Source organism: Buteo buteo, chromosome 1 (genome assembly GCF_964188355.1).
Source record: "Buteo buteo chromosome 1, bButBut1.hap1.1, whole genome shotgun sequence".
Classification (NCBI taxonomy): Eukaryota; Metazoa; Chordata; class Aves; order Accipitriformes; family Accipitridae; genus Buteo; species Buteo buteo.
Window position 1 is genome coordinate 13,816,176 of NC_134171.1, and position 25,510 is coordinate 13,841,685.

Consider the following 25,510-nt stretch of genomic DNA (forward strand, 5'->3'; position numbering starts at 1 on the left):
AACTTAATGTCTGGGCATTTAGACAAAATGCAGAATTTTTGCTTAGATACATCCACAGTGCTATAGAAAATATGATCTTTAGTGTTTCACAGAGTCTTATGAAACACTGAAGATGAGCCTTTTTGAGAGAATCATACCAACTTTCAAATACAGCGCAGACCATATGGTGAAAACTTCGTCAGTGTAGTAGCAGCTTCACTCATCAGGGTTTGCTTTAACCCACCTTTCTAATGAGTTTCACTACTTTGTCTGCAGCAGAATTTGGTAATCCCAAGAGGCAAAAGAGTTTGTGCATTGAACAGTTGAAGGAAAGGAAAGGAAGGACCCTGCAAGGAGGTTATTTTTCTAGAAATGAAATGTGCCAGTGTCACGGCTTTGCCTTGGTGCTGTGTTTTTTCCTGGTATGAGCCAGCTCTCCTGCCTACGAGGGTGGCAGTGATTTGCCTTTGCATGGGTCATTGCGCTCCAGAACTTGTTCTGCTCCTGCTGACTCTCATCCATCACCAGGGATGCCTCTAACTGTGCTTCCTGTAGTGAGGAAACTCTCATCAAATAATTTTAGATCCAGTCTCTTCATGCCTCAAAACATTTCAGGGCTGCCCTTTGTAACCCCTCCATTGCTTTCAGCCAGCCAGCATTTTCTGTGAGTGCTGGGGAGAGAGACTGCACTCATAACCTTGGTTAGAAACCAAGGACTTCTGAAGCTGCCTTTGGCTTCTCTGTTTATAGGGGAACATCCAAATGTATGGCTTTCACTTTCCAACTGATCTATGCCTGTGATGCTAGGATATGATGGGGTATTTGTGCCGCCCTACCTAAATAAATGCTGTGTCCAGATAGTGTCACAGACTCCCTCTGTAATCAGTGTAGAGAAAGTAAGTCTTTTAGGGAAGAGCAGCAATCTAAATTGTGTGCCCAAAGTTGGTCAATATGACTGGTCCTTCAGTTCCTGGATGTCACCGTCCTGTTCCCTGGCCTGTTGTTCAGCCTAAAGTAAATGACCCAGGTGGTAGCTCCTCCTGGGGAGTGTCTCAGCTGGCCAAACACGCTTGTGCTTGGCACTTTAACGGGACCAATGGCCAGAATTCGGCAGCATTGGTTCCCTCCTCTCATGGTGGGGAGCCAAGAACAGAAGGTGAAATGGGATCAAAGGCAGGGTTCATTGCTTGTGTTTACCACTCCTGTTTTCTTATGGGGTGTATCCTGGGGAAGGGTCTGTCCTGCAGCACAGCGGGTCTAGAGATGGACAGGCACAGCCCACCCTCCTGCCCTACGAGTGGAATACCAGTGTGTTGGTGTACTTAAGAATCATAAGACACATGCTTCAGGGAGCCCATGAGCTTTGAGGGTCACTTTGCAAACAGGAGATGAGAGCAATGAGCTTTTTCACGTCTGGCTAGCTTGTACACATCAACAGCTGGGATTCAGTGTCACTTCAAAAGCTATGGGACAGTACAGCACCCTGATACCCACCTGCTTTAACCCTGGCATCAGAGCTGCTCTTGAACTGCTTGCAAGCAGCATGTTTCTCATAAAGCACCACAGTGATCACTCCTGCAAGATGGTGAAACTTCTCTTGGCAATGGCAACAGCTTACACACCGTATATTCTTCTTCATGCTGTAATAGAATTATATTTTAATGCATGAGCTTGCCAATAAATGCTCATCTTTTGGGGGGGACACTCCAGAGCAAACTTACACCACTATGGCATTTCAGAATCCTTTGATTTTTGTTTTTTTTTTAATGGACACAAGTGATGTAGCTAACACTCATTAAAGATGTACAGACCAAACCCAATATATTATTTTAAGTAAAATGTGTTTTATATTAAGTAACCATTCCTGACCTCGCATATTTATAGTATTTGCATTTCTGGAGCTTTTGCAAGAGGGCTAATGGCAATGAGGTGATAACTTATAATCAGATGTATTAATTCTGGAAATAAATAAATAACTCTTCTTAAAAACCCAAAGGCTGAAACTGTCATTAACAATCTTAAATTTGTTTTTCTGTGCAATTGCAAGAAAAAAATGTAACATTGATCCCATAGCTTTAATAAATATGTATTTGGCTGATAAAATGCTACTGCTCTGTGATAGTCATTTATGTTCAGGGAGATCTTTTTCTGCTTGCAACTGTTATGAAAAGGTGCGTAATTAGACAACTGCCGTTTCTCTCTAAATTTGGCTTCAGTTCAGTGAAGGTATTCAAGAAGAATAATGTTTGTTGTGGTGTTAAAGTTGATGTGGAGGTGAAATAAGATCAACTGAATTAATATTATTTTGATTCAGAATAGGAGAGTCTGCATAAGAGTTCATGCAGTTGAACTAATACACTTTTGAAGTCCATTCAGCTTAACTTTCTCGAGCATTCGTAGGTAGACAAACCTGAATTTGTTGTGTAGTGTGGAGTGAGAGAATATGTGTGTGGAAGAATCATGTTGGAAATTTTGAGATTCTTCAAGAGGAGGCCTAACATAGGTAACTTTTAAAAATGGTATTTTTTTCTACTTTTTATCCAGGTTTTCTTAATATCCAGATGCAAATTTTGGCTGTAGTTAAAGCTTGAGATTTTTTTTGTTTCAGGAAAGAGTTGATGAATACAGGATTCTTTTTTAGCCAGATGCAGGAATACTTCACATTTAAAATAACTGGTATATTATCTTTTTTCTTATTTTGGTGAATGTAGTTTATTTATATTTAATTTCTGTGAACATTTATCATAATGAATTCATCCAAGTGGCTTCCACTAATCCAAAATAAACAGCATAGGAAAACTTGATCTAGCTTGAATGTCTTAAAATGGTATTTTCTCTTGCAGATGCTGCCTTCTTCCACAGATATTTCACAGGCCAATGGACAGCCAGAGGATCATGAGATATATGTCAAAGTGAATGGGATGCCCGGGTCAATACCTGCAAACTCTCAGCAAAAGGTGGATAGCATCCACAGTTCTCGCTTCACTCCAAATGTGTTTGCTGGTTCTCCTGTAAAATTAACAAGCCCGGAGAGGATCATAGCCTTGCATCGAGAACTAAGACAAAACCATCGTAAAAATTGCCAGGTCAGTAAAAATTTTCTCGGTTTTAGTTTAGTAATCTATTATCCTTGGCAGTCATTTTATAGATCACATAGATATTTGAATGATTGCTTCCAGAGATACACGGTTGATTGTTAGTTTAAACAAGCTGAGGATAATAAATGCTTAATGTTTTTCATTATGCATTTTCTTCCCAATTGTTTAGGAATGGCTTGAGGCTTGTAAAAATAATTAAAAGTTTTGTTTTCATCATGGTGTACTCTTTGGTAAGACCATCTTTGAAAATTTTTGGATGTTTAAAAAAAAAAAAAGTTGTTATGTTGATCTTGTCCTACCTTTTTTTTCCTCCAATTCTTTTTTTTTTTTTTTTTTTTTTTTTGTGATCCAATTATTCCTGTGCCCTGAAGCTCTTTATAGTAATTTCCATTAACTGCAGGAATCCTGTTAAGAACAGAGCTGATCAATTGCAATTGCATTTGTGACAGTCTGCTGCTAAACTAAACACGCAGGAGATTTCACCCTCTCTGAGACAACGTAACCTCTCCATAATTGTATGGAAACAAAATTCAAGTATGCAATTACTGGAGCCAGTTAGCTAAAGTAGTGACAAATATTACTCTACTGAATTTCCTTTATAATCTTGGATTAAAATAAGTGTAATAAAACAAATTAAAGCATAGTTTCTGCTTTTGGCATTAATAGATGAAAAAAATCATGCAAGATACTGAAATCTCCTTTTAGTTAAGAAATTTATTATACAATGAAATGGTGACTCAGAATTCTGACAACATGTTGTTTAGTCCAGGGGATATATGTGACAGTTCAAATGCAGTTTCCCGGTCATTTTCTCTATCACACACTGGGACATCCAAGGTTCTCTTTTCTTTTCTTCTTTCCTCCTCAGATACCTTCAGTTGTCTCCTCCAACTCAAATCCAAAGGCTGACTGCAACCGGCCGATGATCCTCGAGGAAGCCCCTTGGCCTCTGCTGTCAAGGACGAAGGATGCAGCGGTGCCCCTGGAGCGCGGTGCTTTCTGGGCCACGAAGGGGAGGGATCAGTTGTCGAAATGTGATGATGTATTTTGGGGTCAAATAGGAAATCAGCATGCAGGTGCTATTCCCCAGGGAATGAAACAGAAAAATGCCATTATGAATAAGGCATGGCTCTCTAGAGAAAAAACAGATGGCTCAACCTCAGCTACCACAGCAAAAAGCCATTTGTCAGACGTGTTGTCAGCAAGTAATAAAGGTCGAAATCCTGTGGGGAGAAATCAGCTGCACGGAAAAGAATAAAACCTGCAAAAATAAAACAAGGTAAAGCATCTAAGCAATGTGATTTTCCCATCATTACAAAAGTACTAATCATTTTTTAAAACAAAGGTATTTTACTAGTTAGGATGGCCTAGCAACTAGTTTGAGTTGACTGGAAAATTTACATGAAAAAGAGCTGTAATACTTTTTGTGATCAAAATTTCTTAGAACATTTGAGGTCACTGAAACCTATGGATTTTTCAGTAGCCGGGCTGCCTCCCCATTTTTTTTTCCACAATTTGTTTATGATATGCTTTTTTTTTAACTGAGACCGTGAAACAATCTGTTAAATCACTTCTATGTATAACCCATTTCTTCAGTGTGCAGCGGCAAGTTCTGAAAGAATGTCTGCCTTGTGTAGCATTCGCTACATATCAAGGTGCCACGCTTAGATCACTGGTCGGCCCGGACCAGGGAAAGAGACAGATAACACACGCAGTGTGAGCGCCAACTTCCGGCTTTTATTGCGCAGTTAATTCCTTTTATACTAACAAGGGGAGGTGGGGTTACAGGTACATCACAAGGCTGCGACTAACCCTCTAACTTTCCGTGACAACGCGAGATCTTCCGAACGCCGACCCCTACAGCCTTGCATGACTCTTTCCTCTGGAACTTAAGTAAATGTGGTCTCATGGACTTCCTAGAAACCCATTTTACAGAAATTGGGGGTACTTTTGCTGTTAGTGTTTCTTTAGTGTCCTGGGATTATTTTTTTTTAGCTCTATCATTTTTTTTAATAAGTTGACCTACAGCAGGATACTCAATGTATTCCTGCAGGTGTTAGTATCAGTAAAATAGCATCCTTCAACTGTTACTTTTAAGTAACAAATTGCAGCTTAATTTGAGTATTTTTACTCGACGTGTTCCCGAGCACTTTCCTTAGGTGACCACTTGGGCATCATCAGTACAGTAAGATCTGCATTCAAGGGACAGGTGATTCAGACGTCACCCCGTGCTGCCAAACCCCTACGCCTACAACAGGGAGAAGTGGATGCGGTGCCAGACCACCTGCGCTAGCACAGCTGTGACAGTGCTTCCTCGTAGTCTGGCTCAGGAATAGTTGTGGCCTGGGCTGCATGAACCATTGGTGGATCCTGGTTATGGGAGGGAGGAGGGAAAAGCGTGTCTGTGCCGGTGCATGTGTGCGCTAATGCCGATTGACTCTGGACAGTTGAACTGAGCGTGGTTGTGAATCCCCCAAAACGCTGATTTGTATGGGCATCCCACCAGAGTTAATATTTTTGGAAAACCTCCATTATTCACGTCTCCCAGCTAGCTTTATTTGTAATCACTTTTATTAGAAAAAGGGCATTTTTAACACACAGTAATACGTGGCACTGTTCCTGTGCTTTTCCTCTGCCTCCACTGATTACCCCAGTTGGTTCACAGTATGTTAATACTTTGTTTGACTGGTTTTGAAGAAATATTAATGCACACACTCACACTTTATTGTGGGAAAAAAAATCTTCATTTGCTCAGTAAGACAGCAGTGCAATTGCTTACAGCAGTAACTGAATTGGTCTTTGTCCAACATATCTTTAGAAAATACACACCAGATGCCAAGGGAAATAGCCTCTGGAAGAGATGTCTTGGAGCGCTGTCTAAGCAGAGGAGGCACCAGTGAGGTTCCAAAATCTGGGCTTCTGCTTTCATGTGTCTTTCTCTTCTTCCTAATGCCTGGCTAGCACTTCTGAGGACAGATCTACCTGATATCCAGCCACCAGCTGCCTTGTCAAATGTTAAGATATTTTGATGTGCAAAACAACATGTAAATATTTAACATGGTAACATTTATATTGCTAAAATTATGCTTTAAGAATTAACACTTGTGAGAACTTTTTTGGAGCTTTATCTTGCTGACAGTAAAATACAGGGCCTAGTAGTTCAGGCTGGAGATCAGATTGTGATGCATGAAGTGTGCTAATAATAAGGGTATTAATAATAATACCCTGTGATAATAAGATAATAAGTCTTTGTTATCCTAGTGTATCTATCTACTTTGTGATTGGGACCATAGTAACTTACCAAGAAATTAAGCCTTTCTCAGTCCAGTCCCTTTCTATCAAAGACCGCTGTGGTTTATTTTAAACTATCAAGCTTCATTTTAAGTTAATTAGGTTATTTGGCCCCATTCTTCCTTCTGCTGGAATTAATAATTTTCTGAATAAGGGTTGCAGACACACACAGGTGTGGATGGGGGAGCAGACACTTGCAAGCATAGTACCTGCATTGAAGTACTGTAATGCAAAATGGACTCAAGCAATTCCTCAGGCAAATGGATTCTGTGCTGGCACTTTGTACCCTTGCTTCACAAGTCACAGATTTCAGTTAAAATCTTGTAGCCCCTTGTGTTTTTAATTTTTTTAAGACATCCATTTTTCCTACTACAAAGCCTTGTTTAAATATGTGCAGATACCATGGTTATTATTTGGCCAGCTGTTTCAGCTGCTTTTCATTTCTCTTAAGTAAAAATGCAAGATTTTAGACACTACAGTGGAGGAATACTAACAAATTAACAGCAATCCATTTGGACTGTTGTGTGCAACAGCCTTAGAAAAGGTGGGCCAGCTAAAGGTGGTTTTTTTTGAACCTCTGTCCTACTCCATTTTTTTCCACTACTGAATGGGCAAATGAGAAGTGATAGTCAGATTATGCCAAATAATTATGCACTAATTGATGTACAAGGAGATTAGATGATGCATTGCACCATCAGACAAGGTCCCTCAAATTCCTTAAACACAGTCATTTATAGAAACCAGCTCCAAGATGTACAGTGGCAGGCCAGATGGTTTGTATATTGGTGTCCTGCCAAGCTGAGGTCCTTTGGGAGTCTGATCTTGCTGAGTGACTCATTCAGAATAATTAATATTGCCCCTTATTCTGTAAATGATTTGGTATTTTTTGAAATTGAGGGTGAGCAGTAGCAATGTGCTTACAGAAAACATCTGAACAGTTGACTTGTGTTGAATCACCTGTGATCTGCTTTTTGTCATCCATGGACCCTCCTGAGTCAAATGGCATTGTCTGTACTTGGTGGATGATCAGGACACTGGGAGGGAAGCTGGACGACAATGTGCTTCCTACCAGCAGACACTCACTGAGCCTGCTTCCCATTCAGACTCTTCCACTTACAAATACCTTGTTTGAAATAGCACAGAAAACGATTTGTTAGGATCAATAGTTCACATCAAATGGGTGTTTACTAACATATTCAGGTAATATTTGCCCAGTTCTTTTTTTTTCTAGACTTGAACTCCCCAGTACTAAAGTCAAAATATCTCATTTTAGCAGCAGTCATCTCTTTTCTCTCTAGCTTTAACAGAAGTATTACTTAGAAATAGAATATAAATGCAATATGTGGAAGTAGTAACCTGGAATGGTGCATACTGCTTTTTAAAGGCCATGTGAAAGATAAACTTAAAAAAGAAACTTATGGTGTACCTGAGGCTACAAATGCACTGTAGCCCCTTTGGGGGACAAATTGGAATCTGAAAATCAAAAACCACTGGAAGGAATAGCCATTCTTCTATGCCAGGTGTAAATAAAAAAGAAAAAAAAAATCCATCACTTTCTTCCAACACTGAACAAGCAGGTTTATGTGATCAAAGAAAACTAATAATTCTCCTGCACTGGTGCTTTATCTGTTTTGCTCTTCTCGGGTAGGAGAGGTCATAAACATAAAATGTAATGCCAGTTTTTATGTTCAGATGAAAAGAAACAGAACACCTGCAATGACAGATCATGCATATTTTAAGAAAGTTCTCTTTAGTCAATGCAATTCTTGTATTAGACTACTCCTTCTATTCCTCTTATTTTTCAGGAAAATAGCATTCATAATATTTAAAAAAATAATAAGTTGCCCTGTATTTTGTCTACACTTACCTGTGCATGCAGTCTCACTTAACTACCAATAATTCATTATGCCAGTTCAAAAGGTAAGGTCAGCTGCCAGTTACATTTTAGCAATGTCTAAACCAGATATGGTTTAGACAGAATCAGTGGAAGGAACATGGCCTGCATCCCTCTTTGAGAACTGGTCTGCTAGAGAAGGCCTGGAAGGCACTGGAAACTATGGATGACAAAAAAAGTCTTTAAAGTAAATGATGCCAATCTCCACTCTAGGTTCTCCCGGAGATTAAACATTTGTAGAAAATGCAGACGGATTACTTTGGAAGCCTGCCACTCCCCATCTATTGCTTATCTTGTGCTATGACCAGCTTTTGTGCGGGTAGGAGATTTGGGGATCAGATCTGATGCTCAGCCCGTGGTAACTCAGTTCCATGCTCAGGACTGTTTATTTGTATGAGTCAAAACAAAACCAAGTTGCCCATGATTAAATTTTCTGTAGTCCTTAGTAAGTCCTGATTACATTTTTTGGGTAGCAATTCTGATTTGCAAAAGCACTAATATCTTCTTAGTAAGTGGGATCAGGCCAATGGGGGACATCTGCCCTATAGCAGTTTAGCTCCCCATTGTCTTTTTTGCTGCTGAAAAAGGGGAAGAAAAAAGATCAGTGTTTGTGTAACATATTCTCAGTACATTTTTGTCTTGGTTTTATATGCATAAACTATTGAACTTTTACTGGGTAGGAGTTAGGCACCACTGGGAAAAATATCAAGCTCCCACAGTGGAAGCGAGACTGACTTGCACCCTTGTTAAAGATCTCTTGAACTGTAGCCACTGTCATATTTGATGCAATATAACATATCTGCCTTTGGAAAGCTTAATGTAGCGTGGCAAGTTCTTGAGAAAAAGAGTTATGACTTGTGAAGTAAGCAGCTCTTAAAAAGGAGAGAAAAAAATAAGAAGGAAGAAAAGAGCTAGAGGATCTTATTACAGATGATGGGTCAGGTTCATCAGGGTGCCACAGCAGCTCGGTTTCAGTCTGGTGATCCCGAGCAGCTGTAAGCCTGGTTTCTCAGGCACTGAAACTGTGTTTATGTTCAAGCCATTAGCGAATCAGGTCAAATATCTAAGGGTGGAGAGTTCTTTTTTTGGTGGGTTACTGGGAACATTTAATCAACAATTACGCAGAAATTAAGATGTTATCTGTTCTGCCTAGTCACTGCATTTTTGGTCACGGTGTGAGAATGTGAAGCAGAGTAAAGGGGAATTTCAGTAAAGGTTTCCTTGAGTTCGCTTGGGTTGGACTTGTATTAATTGTATTTGGGCAAGAGTGAGAAGCTTTGCAGTGCCGTGGCCTCAGCATATGGCTGTCTGGCAAAGCCGCCTTTAAGTGGGAAGCTCCTGGAGCACATTGTCGATTTTTGTAATGCGGCTCCGAGGCCAAAAGTCACGAGCGATTCTTTCTCACCCTTAGCGAAAGCCGCAGCTAGACAAGGAGGACAGGGCCATCTCTTACTGCCCTCCCTTGCCCCCACCATCTGCTGGGTGCTGCCTCTCTGCTTTCCCATCTGTGGGCTGGGGACTGTCTCTCAGCAGCCACATCTTTGTTTCCAGCTGGCTGCAGACAGTCCCTTCTGGTGAATGGGCTTTAAAATCTAAGGGTGAGGCTGCCTAGCCGGAGGGTACCGATGGTTTGTGCCTGTTTGCGCAGGGAGCTTTGCTTGGGGGGCACAAGGCTGTTCTCGTCTCTCAGAGGGGCTGATTTGTGGGGGAAACTGCACTCCATCACGTAGCTGCTGTGGGGGGGGGCTGGGGGCTGCTCATCTCTGCCACCATTACAATTTTGCATGCCTTTTCTGTGCTGGATGTGATCACCAAGGTGATGTGGCTTCTGAATGGACAGTTAATTAGAGACCTTTTGTGGATGATGGATCTTTTGCAAATGGCGGTTTATGGATGAGCAGGCAGGTTGTCTGATGTACATGAGCCGGGCAGAAAGAAATAACAAATCTACTTTATATGGCTCCTATATGATCTGGATACCTCATCATTTTGCAAGGCAGAAATATACTGTGTGTACCCTATAGCTGGTGAGCGGAAGTGTAGAGAAGCCGAGGTCCAACTAAAGAGCTTTAATTAAGAGCACACTGAGCGTTATCAACAGTAAATTAAGACATTGTCTCATGGAGGACAATTCCTAAGTCTAAGCTGCAAGGTAGAGGTCTTGGTCATGTATTTTTTTATGATGGCTGCAGAGGTTTTCATCCCCTAATTTACCTCTCGTAGCTCATCACGGCCCCATTGCCTCCTGTCCACAAATAGAAATAGCCGTCTCCTCAAACCTCTCAGTGTGGCTGCTCAAGTGATAAACCCCTGAAATCATTTCTGTCAAAATGAACCTGCTAAAGAGCAGATGACCACAGAAGGAGCTCTGCAAAAAGCTCTGGCGGTGTGTGGCAGGTGGGTGGCCCTGAGTGAGTGTTTGTTGTGGTTTAACGCCAGCCGGCAACTAAGCATCACACAGCCACTCTTTCACTCCCCTTCCCGCAGTGGGGTGGAAGAGGCAATCGGGAGAGTAAAAGTGAGAAAACTTGTGGGTTGAGATAAAGACAGTTTAATAGGACAGCAAAGGAAGAGAAAATAATAATAATAATAATAATAATGATAAAAGAATATACAAAACAAGGGATGCACAAACCAATTGCTTACCATCTGCTGAGTGATGCCCAGCCCATCCCTGAGCAGTGATCGCTGCTCCCAGGCCAACTCCCCCCAGTTTATATACTGGGCATGGCATCACATTATATGGAATACCCCTTTGGCCAGTTTGGGTCAGCTGCCCTGGCTGTGTCCCCTCCCAACTTCTTGTGCCCCTCCAGCCTTCTCGCTGGCTGGGCATGAGAAGCTGAAAAATCCTTGACTTAATGTAAGCACTACTTAGCAACAACTGAAAACATCAGTGTGTTACCAACATTATTCTCATACTAAATCCAAAACATGACACTATCCCAGCTACTAGGAAGAAAATTAACTCTATCCCAGCTGAAACCAGGACAGTGTTGGAGAGGGTATTGGGGACAAATAACCTCTTCAGGTATTTGAAACCTAAGAAACGAAGCTGCAACTGGTGTGGACAAGTATCCCAGTGTGTTAGGTGGTCTGAATTGGGTTCAGAACAGAAAGTACATTGTATGATGATGCTTAGGACAGCCAGAAAAAATCACTGCTTGTTATATCTGACATCTGCATCTTTCCGAGAACAGCACATTCCTGTAGTCCCCCTTTTAGATGTCTCTGTAAGACTGGGATTTGCACTGACTTTTGCATGTGGACAGACAATTGACTCAACATTTCCTGGCTCTTCTTGAGTGACACAACATCTTTACCAGGCTACAGAATTAAGCTCTTTATCGCTTACAGCTCAGCCAACGCTGCAGACCTTTACAGCAGTGACTGTCAGATGTCTGTCTCCCAGGTAGGGAATTTGTTATCATGTGTTTAGGAACTAAGCTTAATTCATGCTCTAGGAAGTGAGATTCCTTGGAACATGTGTAAGTCTGAGTTAGTCTCCTGGGGTCCCTGACAGTCATGAAGAGAAATCAGCACTTGATCTAGAGGACAGGATTCATCTCATCGTAATGTAGGTCTAAAATAGGCAAGATGATCTGCACTCTAGAGGTGCCTTTTCAACTCACTGACTATAAAGATGAGTGGAGGGGGACTGCCTCAGATGTCAAGTCTACACTGCAGAAGAAAGAGGTGATTCTCACCCAGATTAGTTTAGCAGTAAATGTGACCAAGGCCATACAGGACCTGGTTGTGGTGATCTGGTAGTGCCTAGCAGGACAAAGACTTGAAATCTTCCTCCTGTGTCCTAGGTGACTGCTCTGAACACTGGACTAGCCTTCTCATAGGAGATAACGGGCATTAACACTTGGGAACCTCTCTTTTGTGTTGTTCTAGCTCTTTCTTGAAAGTTCTGCCTGAAGACATTTCCTTAACTATATAGTTTTGTCTTAATTTATAGTCACCAACTCTGTTGGATTCACTGTAAGACGTTTAGGCACCAGTTCATAAATACATTAAATAGGAAATAAAATGTGTGTGTAGATCTGAAGCCTTGTTGACCTAACAAATTCTCCTGAGGCCCTGGGAGATCAGAGACAGCATTCATCAAATGAGGCATTAAGCATATGCTGGGTCTAGTCCTAATACTCTGGAGCTTTTGCATAAAAATAAGCTGGATTCACTGTTCTTTATCTGTGAACTGTGCGCTCCTCTTTAGCTGTGCCTGCTTCCCTTTGAATAGTGTAAAATAGGACAATGCAGAAGAGGGCAACAACTTATAAAATAGTGTTTTCAAACACATGGATTCAGCCTGAGCTGTGGAGAGTTTTCTTCAGTGAATTAGTACCTGCAGTGCTGCCATTCTCATGGGAAATCATGTAAGCACATGTGTTTCCTTTAGAGGGCTTCTGACCTCTTTTGTGTTCTTCTTCTTAATTTCTGTGTCCTAAGTAAGGTGATATTAAAACAAATCCTTGTTGGTATGCTTCCTTGGGAGCCTGACAGAGTGTAAAGGTGGGAAGTAGTTTCTGCTGCTCCTCAATTAAAAGCAATTGCTCAAATTCCTGTAAGTCTCCGGAAGATGATGTGTCTGCTAAGAATGAGCGCTGCCCTTTGCACTGGCAAACCAGATGCTGGGGAGAGAATAATGTGGTTGTCAAGACACATCTTTCAGTTTAATAAACCATTTTGAGAAGAAGGCTCTGCCTCAGTTTAATAGTAGTCCTTGAAGTAAAAATTCTAAACTCTATCATAAAAATAAACACTCCTTTCCTATTTTGAAACAAACCTACATTCTTCTGCAGTACTGGGGTACATTGTAAATTAAGCCTTTTATAGACAAATGGGATATGAATAAGACAATTGCCTTAGCAGTATTATTAGGAGTAATAACTTCTGTTGTGGATAAGTCTGACCCTTTTTGAATGTAAAAACATTCATATTTTATTTCCTAGCCTACCTTTTCCCTCAGAAGAGGTTGTCTTGTCTGTAAGACTTATTTGAAATGTCATGATATATGTCCTACTATGAATTACCACTTTTGAGCTCTCAGTTGAACAGAGGTAGTAGCAATATATTGTCTTGTGCATCTCAACTGGATACTCTGGAAGCTTTACATCGGGGGCTCCTTCCTGCTCCGGAATGATTATTTTGGGACTGATTACCAAGTAACAGTGTTGTACCAAATGTCTGATTCTGCTTGCCAATCTCCTCATTGATTATCAGTAGAAGGAACTGCATTTCTATCTGTGTGCTTTACATTGGGACCCCGATGCTTAGGGGGTCTCGCCTCCCTTCTGTCCCTTGGCGGAGAGTTTATATTGCTCCCACAGTCCGTGCGCCCAGTGTGTTTTCCCTTGGCAGCAAAGTCATTACATCCCCAGCCATCACAAAGCTGACACCCATCCATCGACACTCAACAAAATAAAACAGTCACACAGACCTCAGGCCCTGGGAGCTGCACTGCTGCCTTGTGCACGTGAAGCCGTGGGATCCTTGGTATTTTGGGATTGCTACACCTGAATTCTGTGTTATTTGTTAATGACCACACAATTAAAAAATCAACTTCTAATTTATTGCCTAATTTATAGGACCACCTGATAGACCTATGACACAAGCTGAACTCATGCTTAATGACTAATGTGAAATAAAAGGTCGTGTTACATGGCCCAGTTAAATTAGATGCTCTTGATCTTATCCTGTCATTCAGCCACAGCTGTTACACAGTTAACAATTTTATGTCCTCATACAAGACTGTACCTGTGCTGCTCTAGGTTTTCAGGCTAAAAGAAAATCATACTATAACAAAAAATATAGCCAGAGCATTTATAACTCAATAGGATAGGATATAAACATCCATAAAAATAATCAGAGATTTATAGGAGGATATGCTTAAACTAATATGTTTTTTACCACATAAAGTGTTATAGAGATTTTTCAAAGTCAGAAGAAAGAATTGGGTATCTGGATTTCATTGCCTTTCCCTTTTAGTTGGTAATGAACTCCTCTTTTGTCTTTGAAAAAGTCCCCTAAATTATTGAATTTGATTATACACACCATATATAATCATACAGGGCTAAAGATGAGGATTCTTTGTGATTTTTAAATTCCATTTTTAATCAGTGCAAATTTCTAATTGAAATATTTACCCATGGGAGAGTACAAATAAAAGTAGCTGAAGAACCTCTAGGTGTTTTCACTGGGACTTGATAACATTCACCTTTGTAAAAGCTGGCAAGCAATAGGACTGTTGAAAAGGCTTTTTGTCACCCTGGACATCAGAAAGCAGCTGCAGAGTTGACTGCTGCACTACAAGGACAGTGTAATCTTCAGTCACGTGTTGGACTTAATGGGAATTAACAGATTCCAGAGGTCTTAAATGAACTTCACATTAGGAAGGACACTTTTCTTCTCCCCCATTTGGTGTGACAAGATCAATATCTCATCAGGGAAACCTTCAATACAGAATGTTTTCAATGAGTATATTATAAATAATATTCTCTTGACTCCATTTGGGCTATAGGAAAAAGAGTTTTCCTGGTATAATGAGTCTAAGTAGAACAAAGATCATTTGGGAATAAAATGTAGCTGTTTGATCCATTTGATAATTTCCATCTGGATGGCATTTGCTTCCCTCGGTAAAGGGAACAGGAGCTGTCTATTTCTAGGCAATCTGTTCAGTTTCTTTCATGGAAAAGGACAGTTTAGCTATTCCTTCCATATGGGCATACATTACTACATCTAACAAACATGTTGTTCATCTTTCATTTTATTTAGACCCTCTAAGAAGTCTTAATTCCTCGGTGGGTTGGGATGGGCATTGAATATCCTCTTCCCCCCCCTCCAGAAATCAATAAGGGAGGGGAAAGATCCCCATTATTCTGTATAGACAGGTGCTAGTTAATTTACTAAAACAAAATAAACTTTGCTAAAGGGAGCAGAAAGCAAGATAGCTGTAAGGATATCAGAATAATCATTGTTCCTCTGGGCCTGACAATGCTGGAGCAAATACAGGTCTGCAAGAGTGGCTCCCTGCTATCATGGGATCCGAGTCATGCAATTTCTGTCATAAATTAAGCAAGTTCTACCTCAGGATTCCCCTTGTAGAACAGTAAAGTATTCTAAACATTAAAAGAATTATTATAATTCTAATGTCATCTTGGCTAACCAAAGTACACTGAAGTTTTCTTAGTACAATGGGGTGACGCTGGTTAATGCTGCATTTTTGCCACTGCCCTGGGACTACTGGATCTTGTGCATTGTTAGCAGTTTTTTCCTATGTGTGTTTTTTTGTCTGTGGCAGCCTGGGCCCTTTGATTAGTTTTCAAGAAGACTCATGTATCAGAGGGGGATATGTCAGAGCTGCTCCACTGGCACCCTGGGTGGGCAGCCAGGTCTTGGACCCTGCTCCCCTCGCTGAGCACAGTCATTCCGGTGTGAATCCCTGTTGCCCAAAATGTCCTGAGGTACCTGAGTGCAATAATAGTGTACATAGGCACTGGTCCTTTGCTCTTGGATGCTTTTATTTGAAAAGCAATTCTGTCCTCTGTGTCATAATTTTTTCGGAAGTGCTAGTGTCTAAAACCTTTGAAAAAGTACTGAAATCTCTTCCTAATACCCCTGTGCATAAAAGCAGGAAGGAGCAGTAGGAATTGCTGCTTTGCTGGTTGTAGTTTAAGAGGACAACCCTACTTTCTTTATGAAAAACAAGCTTGGAATTTTTTCCTTTGGCAAACCCATGTGATGTGGTCCTGCAGAAATGGAGTACTGTGTGACTGCATGGAGCCAAGGAAAGGGGCAAAAATTAAGAAAAGGATATGACTCAGTGCCTGGTGGTTTAGGGCCACACCGCCTTCATCCTCTTCTTACTAATAGCCCCTGGATACTGCTTGTTCTCTCTTTCTTGGTTTGGTGTGACTTGCTGGGCTCTTTTAGCAGTGAGTTCAAGTTTTGCTTTACCACACCCAGCATCCCCAGTGGATGCTGCTGTTGTAGATGTGCCCAGGCAGCTCGACTGGAAGTTCATCCACAGAACAGTTCCAACTTAAAACAGCCTTTTGTTGCTGCTACTGAACATCATTTGCTCTATCAACAAAAGTTGTCACCCCTATATCAGATCCATGAGAGCATGGACAGCTTCCAAACATGCTAGTTCAGCACCAGAGCTGTGATTTTAGCAGCAATTGCTCCTTAGCATTTTGTACCTGGAATTGTTATTCATTTTCGTATTTATCGAATAGCTGTAAATTGAGACCTCTAGCTTACAAATACTTGCATGATCTAAAGAAGTCCATGAAGGATGATTACACTCCAATTTCAGTGGAGGCTTACACTGATTCAGTTAAAGTTCAGTTAGGGCCTGATTCTCAGAGGACATCAGTGCCTTGGGAATCACATATTTCAGCAGTGAGTTATGAATTTGGGATTTCAATGCTTAATTTTTTTCCATTGTCCTTGCTACTTGTTGGTAATGTTCAGACTGGACACAAATAACCTGAGAGAGAGCAAGCTCTGACTGCTTACGTGGTGGGTTTAGAGTGAGTCCAGGCCATAACACTCCTGTTTGGGATGTGCAATCCAAAAGACAAGCACAATTCCTAGCTTCCAGAAAGGACTTTTCTTTTCTTGTTCTGACCTTTAACAATCTGCACCAGTGAACAGAGCCATGTCGCAGGCAGCTGGTAGGAAGGCGCTCAGCTCTTTCACAGCCTGCATTTTTTGTGCCTCCCCCGTGGGAAGGTGTTTCCCGCCAGACCTCACCTACCAGCTCCCCAAACACGAGGTTTTCCTGGCACAGTGAACCCAGTTCTTCTCTCTACTGAGAAGCTCTGAGATTTTTTGTGGTGGGAAATAAAGGATTTAGCCTTAATTCCAGGCTTGGCTGGCTGCCTCCTTCAGGAGTGCTCCTAAACTCTCGTGGTGACAGGAGGTGATGAAAAAGAGTGTTGGTCAGGTTTCTGGTGACGAGGGTTCTCATTATTCGTGAAGTTGAGAAGCCACAGTGAAATTACTAAGGATTTAAGCTTAGCAGGTGACTTGGCTAAAGGTGTTTCTCTCATACTCACTTTAAAGGAGGTGAGGAAGAAGAGGACAAAGATGTAAGGGAAGAAATGGTGGAAACAAGAATCTGTCCAGGAGCAGAAGCAGAGCCTGGTGGAAGAAGAGATGAAGTTGTGTTGAGGGGGAAGGACTAGAAAGAAAACAGGCAAACGTGTATCAGGCAGGACAAAGATTTGAACTTGAATCCCTGCTTTTCAATTCCGATGATTATGTTTTATAAATACGTATATATTCTTAATTCTTTAGCACATATTTGATTCTTCAGTAAAGCATAGTTAAAGCCAGAAACATTATGATTTGTGGTGAGGGTACGAACAGCTTCCTCTAGTGATGGAGGAATTTTTATGCTGCTAAATTACCCATATTGGAAACAAATAATGTAAGTAGTCTAATTGCTTGTCTTTCTCCACATTGGTGTTTCCATTGAGCATTTTCAGGTTGGTGAAGGAGCAAAGCACCAGAAATATTCTGTATTACCTTGTGTATGTTGCTCACATAGTGATTATAAAGAGAGAAAAAACATTTTTTATCAGATTTCTTACAGGTGCATTTTAAGAAGCAAGTGTCATATGATGCATTAGGCTATTCTTTAAAATAGGAAAAAAAGGAGGATGTGTGGAGTCTCCTTCTGTTCCCCAGAGTTTCAAGAACTCATGGCTAAGCCAGTTAACGCACACATTTGTCATGCAAAATTCAGTCCCACTGTGCTGGAGGCCTTTGTACCTCCACAGCACACAGCCAGGATTAGCAATCTTCAGGTGGGTTGACTTACATGGCGAAGCACGTGTGCCCAGCTGCATGGAGCCCAGGTGCTGAAGGACCTCTTGGGGAGGGGAGAGGGAATGGGTCAAAATGAAGAAACAGATGTTGTCTAGGCAGGAATTCCCACTCATTTTGTTTATTCACCTGGATGTTGAGAAAACCCTGTGACAACATATGTTTTCAGCTGACAGCCTTTTCATAAGATTAGCTGTGACAAATGTTCCCATGGAGAGAGCTGATGTTTGTTACTGCTGTGTCACTTCAGTTGCAGTTGTGGATTTTCTTTTTCTCTTCCTCCAAAAATAGCTTTAAATGAGACAGAAGTAGTATCTGGTTAGCTAACACAAATTAAACAGCCAGCTGAGATTTCCTTCCTTTGCCAGAGCCCTTAGAAGTCTCTTTGTGCTCTTTAAGATTTTATCCAGACAGATTGTGGCTTTTTCAATCCTGGTGGTGTGTGACAGTTGGATCTGGCTAATATTTATGCCCTTAATAAGTTATTAAAGTGGGCAGCATCATTAAGAATTTATTTTCTGTCTTGAAGTTTTTCAGACCTTTTTGTTATGAGACAACAGCGGCTACTGCTGGCAAAAGCGTCTTTGCTGCTTCAGAGTCATGGCAGTGCAAGGATTGTGCAAGTTGTCCTGTGTGGTAACCCCACACGTGTTGACATTGTGGTGTGGACATCCTTTGAGCAATTAAGTTATAGCATTCAAATTATTGATGCAGTTATGTTAGGCATAATTTCCTAAAAATTGTCTTTATTCTTACTTGCAAAGTTACATCCTCATGTATTCTGCAGGCATATACTAGAATAAAACTAGTGAAGGCAAATTGACCAATTGTTCTGTTGTTTCTCATGCTTAGAGAATGGAAACTTGCTTGTGGATAGAAGGATAGAAATGTGCTTGTGGACACAATGTGCTTGTGGAAAAGGAAGATCCATAAAAAAATGAGCCAGCAGCTGAAGGCAGATACCCTGGGGAACAGAAGAGGGCAGATTTGATGCTCTCCAGGGCTTCCATCATTTGCTGCTAAAGGACTTCCTGAAGCAGAGCTGGTTTCTATTCATTCAATGAACCTCGATGGATTTTTCTTCTATTATGTTGTCAAGTCTCTCTTGAAGCCGCATAAACTTTTTGTATTTGCAGCATACCATGGAAAGGAGATCCACTACTTAATTACATGTTAAGAACCACTTTGTTATGAACCTGTTACCAGTTAGTGCAGCCTGGCTCTTGTCATTCCTGGTTTCCTTCTCCACTTAGATGTACTCTTACCCAAGAATCAGTCTTCACTGTAGAGTGTAAGGTTTGCACAAGAATCTGTCTAGCAAACAGCAGCTTTACTTACTGTTAGCTTTTGGACTCAAATTTCCAAAGCCATTTCAGGCCATATATGGAGTAAACATTTTTGAAAAGTCCTAAAATCTTTCTTCTCCAAAATTGTAGACTTTAGCGTAAATGGCCACTTACTATTTTTTCTTTCTTTTTAAGTGAGAGAAAATACTCACTGGGCCAATTCCAGGGCACAGACAAAATTTTCAGAGGTACAACTAATATTGCAAGCTGTGTTCTTTATCAGAGCTTGTAAGATAAATCGGGCAATGATAGGTAGTGGGAAGGTACACTAAGTTAGGAAATAAATACCATTTCTCTTCTATTCCAGATAAGGGCTGCTGTTTGAAATGTTTGACATTTATCATGTTGCATCTCCTCTGTATTTTGCACTCTGGAAATCCTTAGCTTCAAAAATTATTGTCTCAGGTTACTACAGACCAGGGCAAAGTGAATAGGAAAAAAACAGAGTGAGAGTCTCTTCTTGTCAACTCTTTAAACCTGTGCATGCACAATTAACATCTTCGTGCTTCATCTTCCTTTTTCAGTTGCTACCTGTTCTGAAAGAACTTTTAAAGCCAAAGTCTTTAGACATATTTCTACCCCAAATGCCCACATACTCATTCTGCTGTTGAATATTAAGACAGTCAGCCTTTTCTGTTTGAAGTGCTGTTTTTCCTCAGATTCCTGCCTTGAGAATTTCACAGCTATTTTTTCAATGTTGTCTTTTGTTCCATGCTATACTGTTACACCTGCTTCTTTTCATTCACTATTTTGTCTGTTAAATAAGTCCCCTTTCATTAAAGTAATTTTACTACCACATGATCCAATATTTTAATGAAAATTTTATTAAACTGCCTAGCTAAGCCTAGTAGTGACAGAGATGAGTAACTGTTAATATTTTGCTAATCTCCAAAATATAAAATTAAAAGGGAAATTCACAGTATTGATAAAGAAGTGCTGATAATAGAAAGCTGTGTGCCTGTTGAACCAAAGCATTTAAAGTATGTGCTGAAATTGCATTGTAACTTGAATGCTATATTGGCCAGGGGGTTAACAATTGACTTAATAGTCAGAACTCAGATGAAATGTTGTGCTGAATGGGGGACACTGTTAAATTGACTTTCCTCACTGAAAAAGATAAAAGCTTTAGTGCCTGCATTTATGCTGTGTCAGTGATTTGAAAAGCTAATGAAAATAGTATTCTTGCTGTATTTTTTTTTTTGTTTTCTCTCCAGGGATGAGTTTGCCAGTTGGTTTGGTCTACATTGTTAAACAGTGGGGAGAGGCAGCCTGATGGTTGGTTCAGAGAGATGGTGATGAATTAAGATGTTGCAATATGACTTTCATCACAGAATACAAGGTAGGTTCAATATAAATGAATATTTCATGTTTTATCTCAAAAGACATTAAATTAGTTTTATTTAATTTTGATACTGGTTTTTTGTATATTTTCATTTAGATAGAGAAAACCCTGTATGCTAATTTTTAGGAATGTTAATTTTCAAATACAGAACATTGATCTTGAAACACTCGATAAAATCAATATAACCATTTCTGATGACAAATGCAGATCTGACAGTTTTTGCACAATGGTCACTGACATATAATCTATTCTGTTGCCTTACCAAAAAAAAAAAACAAAACACCCCAATCCTAAGCCAGCAAACTAAATAGAAATATATGTCATCCCGATACTTTTACAATCAACTCTTTTAAATTGGTCTTAATATAATTATTGAATTTTTAGCTGAAATACTAATACTTTAATTATATTTCCTCTTCACACTAGAAGGCTAGATTTCTCACTTTTCATTGGTTCTGGTCCATCAGTTGGACTTCGACAGGACTTGGATTGTACGCTGTTGCTGAGTTGTCCAATTTGTATCAACTATTTATCTGCCTCTCATGAACTATGTAATGCCTGCTTTGATCACATTCAAGATCCCCACACTCTTAAACCTAGTTCTGCTCTTACCGTGCCTTTAAAATACAGCAGTGCTAGGTTAATGCTTGGACTTGATGACCTTAAAGGTCTTTTCCAACCTAAACAGTTCTATGATTCTAAATAGATTTAATGCTTGTGCAAGGTGCCAGACTGATTACCCAGCAGATGTGGGAATCCTGTATTTATCAATAGATATAATAATTTACATTGATATAGCTACTGAAAACTTCAACAGGCTTGAAAGAAATACTTTTCTACAAAAATGAGAGTTCATAGTCTGTACTTTGATCCTTTAGTTGCCTGAATGCTTTCATTACTATCAATGGAGGACACACGCTATTGGATTTGTTATGAGAGGCTGAGTACTTCTTTGCCACCTGCTGCTCCATCTTCCCCTATCACAAATCAGAGTTTCTGCACTTTCACAGTAAATTCAATGTTTCCTCTGTCTGCCCCATTATGGCCTTTCCCCATTTCATTCCCTCCAGAGACTCTACAATACTGTTAACCATTTCTCATAGCTCCTGACAACTGGCTAGGCAGGAGACAGTACTTGCTGCAGCTCGCCTGGGTCTAGGTATGTGCTCATTTTAACAAGCACGTATGTGCTGACTGATTCAGGATCACTTGCCCCTTTTTTTCTTGTGAAAACTGAAATCCCTTTCCAATTAACTATTGAAAATGTGTTCTATTATCAATATATAAATTTAGTACATTCTCTTCTTTATACTACTTTGCTATAGATGCAATATTAAAGGTACACAGGGTATTCTGCCACTGTTATCTGTAGCTTGCAATTAGGTACTCTTTGCAATTCTTCCACATCTTCCTATGCATAATTAATTTTAAATATATGTCTTTGCTGCCTTTTCCAGTTCTCTAAACATAGTCCCAATGAGTGTAACATCACTATTCCTAGTCATCCTGTCATTTGGTTTTATGCACGTTATTATCTGAAATGACTTATGAACTTTCAAAGGGATGTTGTTTCCATCTTATCAAGGGCTTGATCCTGCCTTATTAAAGACGACAGTAGTCCTATTTTTCTTTATTAAGTACAATTTCCATAATACAATAACTTCTGTAACTTGTGGTTTAAGATCTCTCTATATACACACACATTCAGGAACAGCTTTTCAGGCTGTTTAAATTGTTTGTGTTTCATCATACTAGGGCAGTAGTTGAAGAATTATTATTGCTCATGGTTGCTGTATGTTTGTGTCTGGTTTTTTCCATCAGTGTGTATACTGTGGTACTCAGGAGAATTTTTTGCAAGCAGAAATTGTAGTTTCACGGCTGAAGCCCTTGCTCGGCGTTACACTAAGAGCTGATTCTTTGAGCAGTCTCCTCAAAATCCATTGCTTCCTGATGATTAAGTTGCTCTTTGCCATGCAAAGCTGAAATTGAATCCAAATGGCCCAAATTGAACTGAATGGACTGAAAATGTAGACACTGACTTAAAAGAGAATTAAAATATATCTGTGCAGCCCCAAGCAGGAACACGTACCACTTCATTTATGCAAGAAACACTGGGTCAAGTTGGAGGCATTCTGACAGCTTTCTGTAACACAGGCACAGGCAGACCAAGCTGGTAGCTTCCTATGAAAGCCTGGAAATGTACCTTTTGCTTGAAAATAGCATCAGATTTGCCTGAATGCTAAAGATGCTTAATTATTTAAAGATGCTTGAGCAAGTCAGTTACCTAAATAGGGATGTGGGGAGGAGGGGAAGAGTAGTGACTATAGGATTTGGCCTAATATAGTTAGGCTGGTCTTTACATTTTTACATACACATTACTGTCTCTGGTTGCCTTTCTGCAGTCATTGGTGGGTGTGAATGTGAAGACGGGTTTGGAACCAGATATTAGAAATCTTTAATAGGACAATTTCTAGTCAACCATGTGAATACCACAGCTGGGATAGGGTCAGAGAGGCTTTTATGTTGGTTGTCTCCAAGTCTGACAAAACATCTACTTGCCATTTGAGTCCATCTAATCAGATCATGATAAACTAGATGCTATGAAACATAGATCACCCTTTAATATCCACCTAAGACTTCATGACCACCAAAGGCAAATATCTATCCTATATGAAATCATTTAAATATGTGCTTTTCACATCAACATTTTAACCTATTTTTGTTTTCTGCAATGGTTATACCCAGATGAGGAATTGCATAAGTCTGCCATGAGTTCAGCAAGTACCAAGGTAACCCAAGTCTTTGTTGAAAGACATTATTTATTCGATCAATATTTAATGCGGAGCAACCACTGAACTGCATAATTTGATAGAGATGGGTGTGCTGTTCCCTGAATACCTCTAATGCTCTCGTGCTTTCTTCACTTTTTAGAAGCAATGTAGGAGAATAAACACCAAATGGTGTGTTCTGGAAAAAAGTGTGAAACAAGCTAATAGTACTTGGTATTGCACGTATATTTTCCTGGCAGTTTTTCTGAAACTCTCTTGGGGGCTCAGTAGTGTCTCTTAGCCAGTTGGTTGCTCAGGGGTTTTATGGGCACACGGAGGTTGGTTCCCAGCACGCAATATGCGATGTGTCTTCTCAGACACACATTAGTTTCTCTTGGGATTTGCGGTTCCTCCCCCAGTGAGCCCTAGCAGACATCAAGTGAGTCATTGTAAGCAGTAGGGTGAGACTAGGTCAGTTGGCTCTTGGTAGCATTACTCCTGCTTAGCCTTCTCCATGCTCGTTGTTGGCTTGACTGCCAAGGGAGCTTCTGACTCTGTTATGGCAGCTCTTTGAACAGCATCATTTGCAGCTATTACTGTAAGTACACTGAGATTGGGTTTCTTTCTCTGAGCTACTTAGAGTTCACCCTGAATATTATTCAAAACAAATGCTGTGAAATCATCATCCATGGTGCTTTGCCTGTATGTCCTTTTTCCAAGATGTCTTAATCATCTGTCATTATTTAAGTTGGTCTGTGATCTGAAAATGCTCATTTGACCCTTTGTTTCTCATGTCAATGCCCTGCACCTGTCCTTAGAAATTCAGTAGTAGTAGTTCTTTTTTCTGTCTTCCTACCTATGCGTCAACTGTATGTGCAGGGGATAGGAGTATGATAATGAATATGGCAGTGCCATAAACCATACAGCCCTATGACAAATTAGTTTATCTCGTCCCTTTGGCCCCCTCCACCTGATCTCTGCTCCAGGGGGCTCTTCCAGCACTCCATGCCACTGAGCTAGGAGCTGGCATTAAATAATACAACAGGCAAGATCATTTTTTCTATGTCTTGTGAAATTCTCACAGATACAAATTGCTCCTTTGCAGGTCCTGTGAAGGGGGTAAGATTCTCTCAAGGGCTGTTAAATACAAGCATTTTCATGTCAAGGATAATTGTTAAAGTCCAGGATGTTATTGCATTCTCTCCCACAGGAAAGGGAGAACTTTTTTTCAGTGTGATTTAACACTTTCAGTTCCCTAAAAGATTGAGATCATAGACCTGAAGCCATAATAATTTTTAGCATGAAAGAACTAATTTAATTTATAAACAATTTTATGACCTTTGTTGATATGTTTACAGTAACAGTCCGCATGCTAAAACCTAGAGCAGTGAAGCTATGAAGTACTTTGCCAAAAATATATTTTACAAATTTCTAAAGAATGACAAGTAGAGAATAAAGACTTTAAATGGTAAGGATTTAAGGAGACCTGCATTACTTACAAGTGGTCTGACATTCCTGTGTAACCTAAGTGTTCTAGAATAAAATAAAACTCAATGCTATTTCTCCTCTGTATCTCATTTCATGTACCCCGTATTACATATACATATTACATAGTACACAAAGTACTGCAATCTCTGCTGCTGCAATCAGGTAAAACTCCTTTCAGGTCAAAGGATTAGTACTCATTTACTAGCTTGGTCTACTATTGTGTCAGAAAATGTTGCCTAGTGAGTAGTGTTGCTAAAAAGGCTATAGGATACTCACTTATTTTGCAATTAATATTTCTTCTTTTTCCAGACTGCCTCAGAAAACTCATGTTCTCTGTGTACATTTCAAATCAGTGTTCAAACTGCTGGTGGTTTTGGCTTGGTTTCTGAGAAGACAAGTGTCCAGTGCAGTTGTAGGAGAGAAGTCTCATGATTTGAAGCTCAGCCTTGCTCGGAAAAGCAACG

The 25,510-nt window shown here is 40.2% G+C and overlaps 1 protein-coding gene across 1 annotated transcript in view; it reads left to right on the top strand.

The window, feature by feature from the left end:
* Window positions 1-20,994, top strand: part of C1H4orf50 (chromosome 1 C4orf50 homolog) — a 56,433-nt gene extending 35,439 nt beyond the window's left edge. Inside the window, exons 13-15 of the mRNA XM_075022765.1 lie at window positions 2,823-3,065; window positions 3,946-4,356; window positions 20,663-20,994. Coding sequence (XP_074878866.1) covers window positions 2,823-3,065; window positions 3,946-4,335 — 633 coding nt within the window. The 3' untranslated portion in view covers window positions 4,336-4,356; window positions 20,663-20,994. The remainder of the gene's footprint in view (window positions 1-2,822; window positions 3,066-3,945; window positions 4,357-20,662) is intronic.
* The last annotated feature ends 4,516 nt before the right edge of the window (window positions 20,995-25,510 follow it).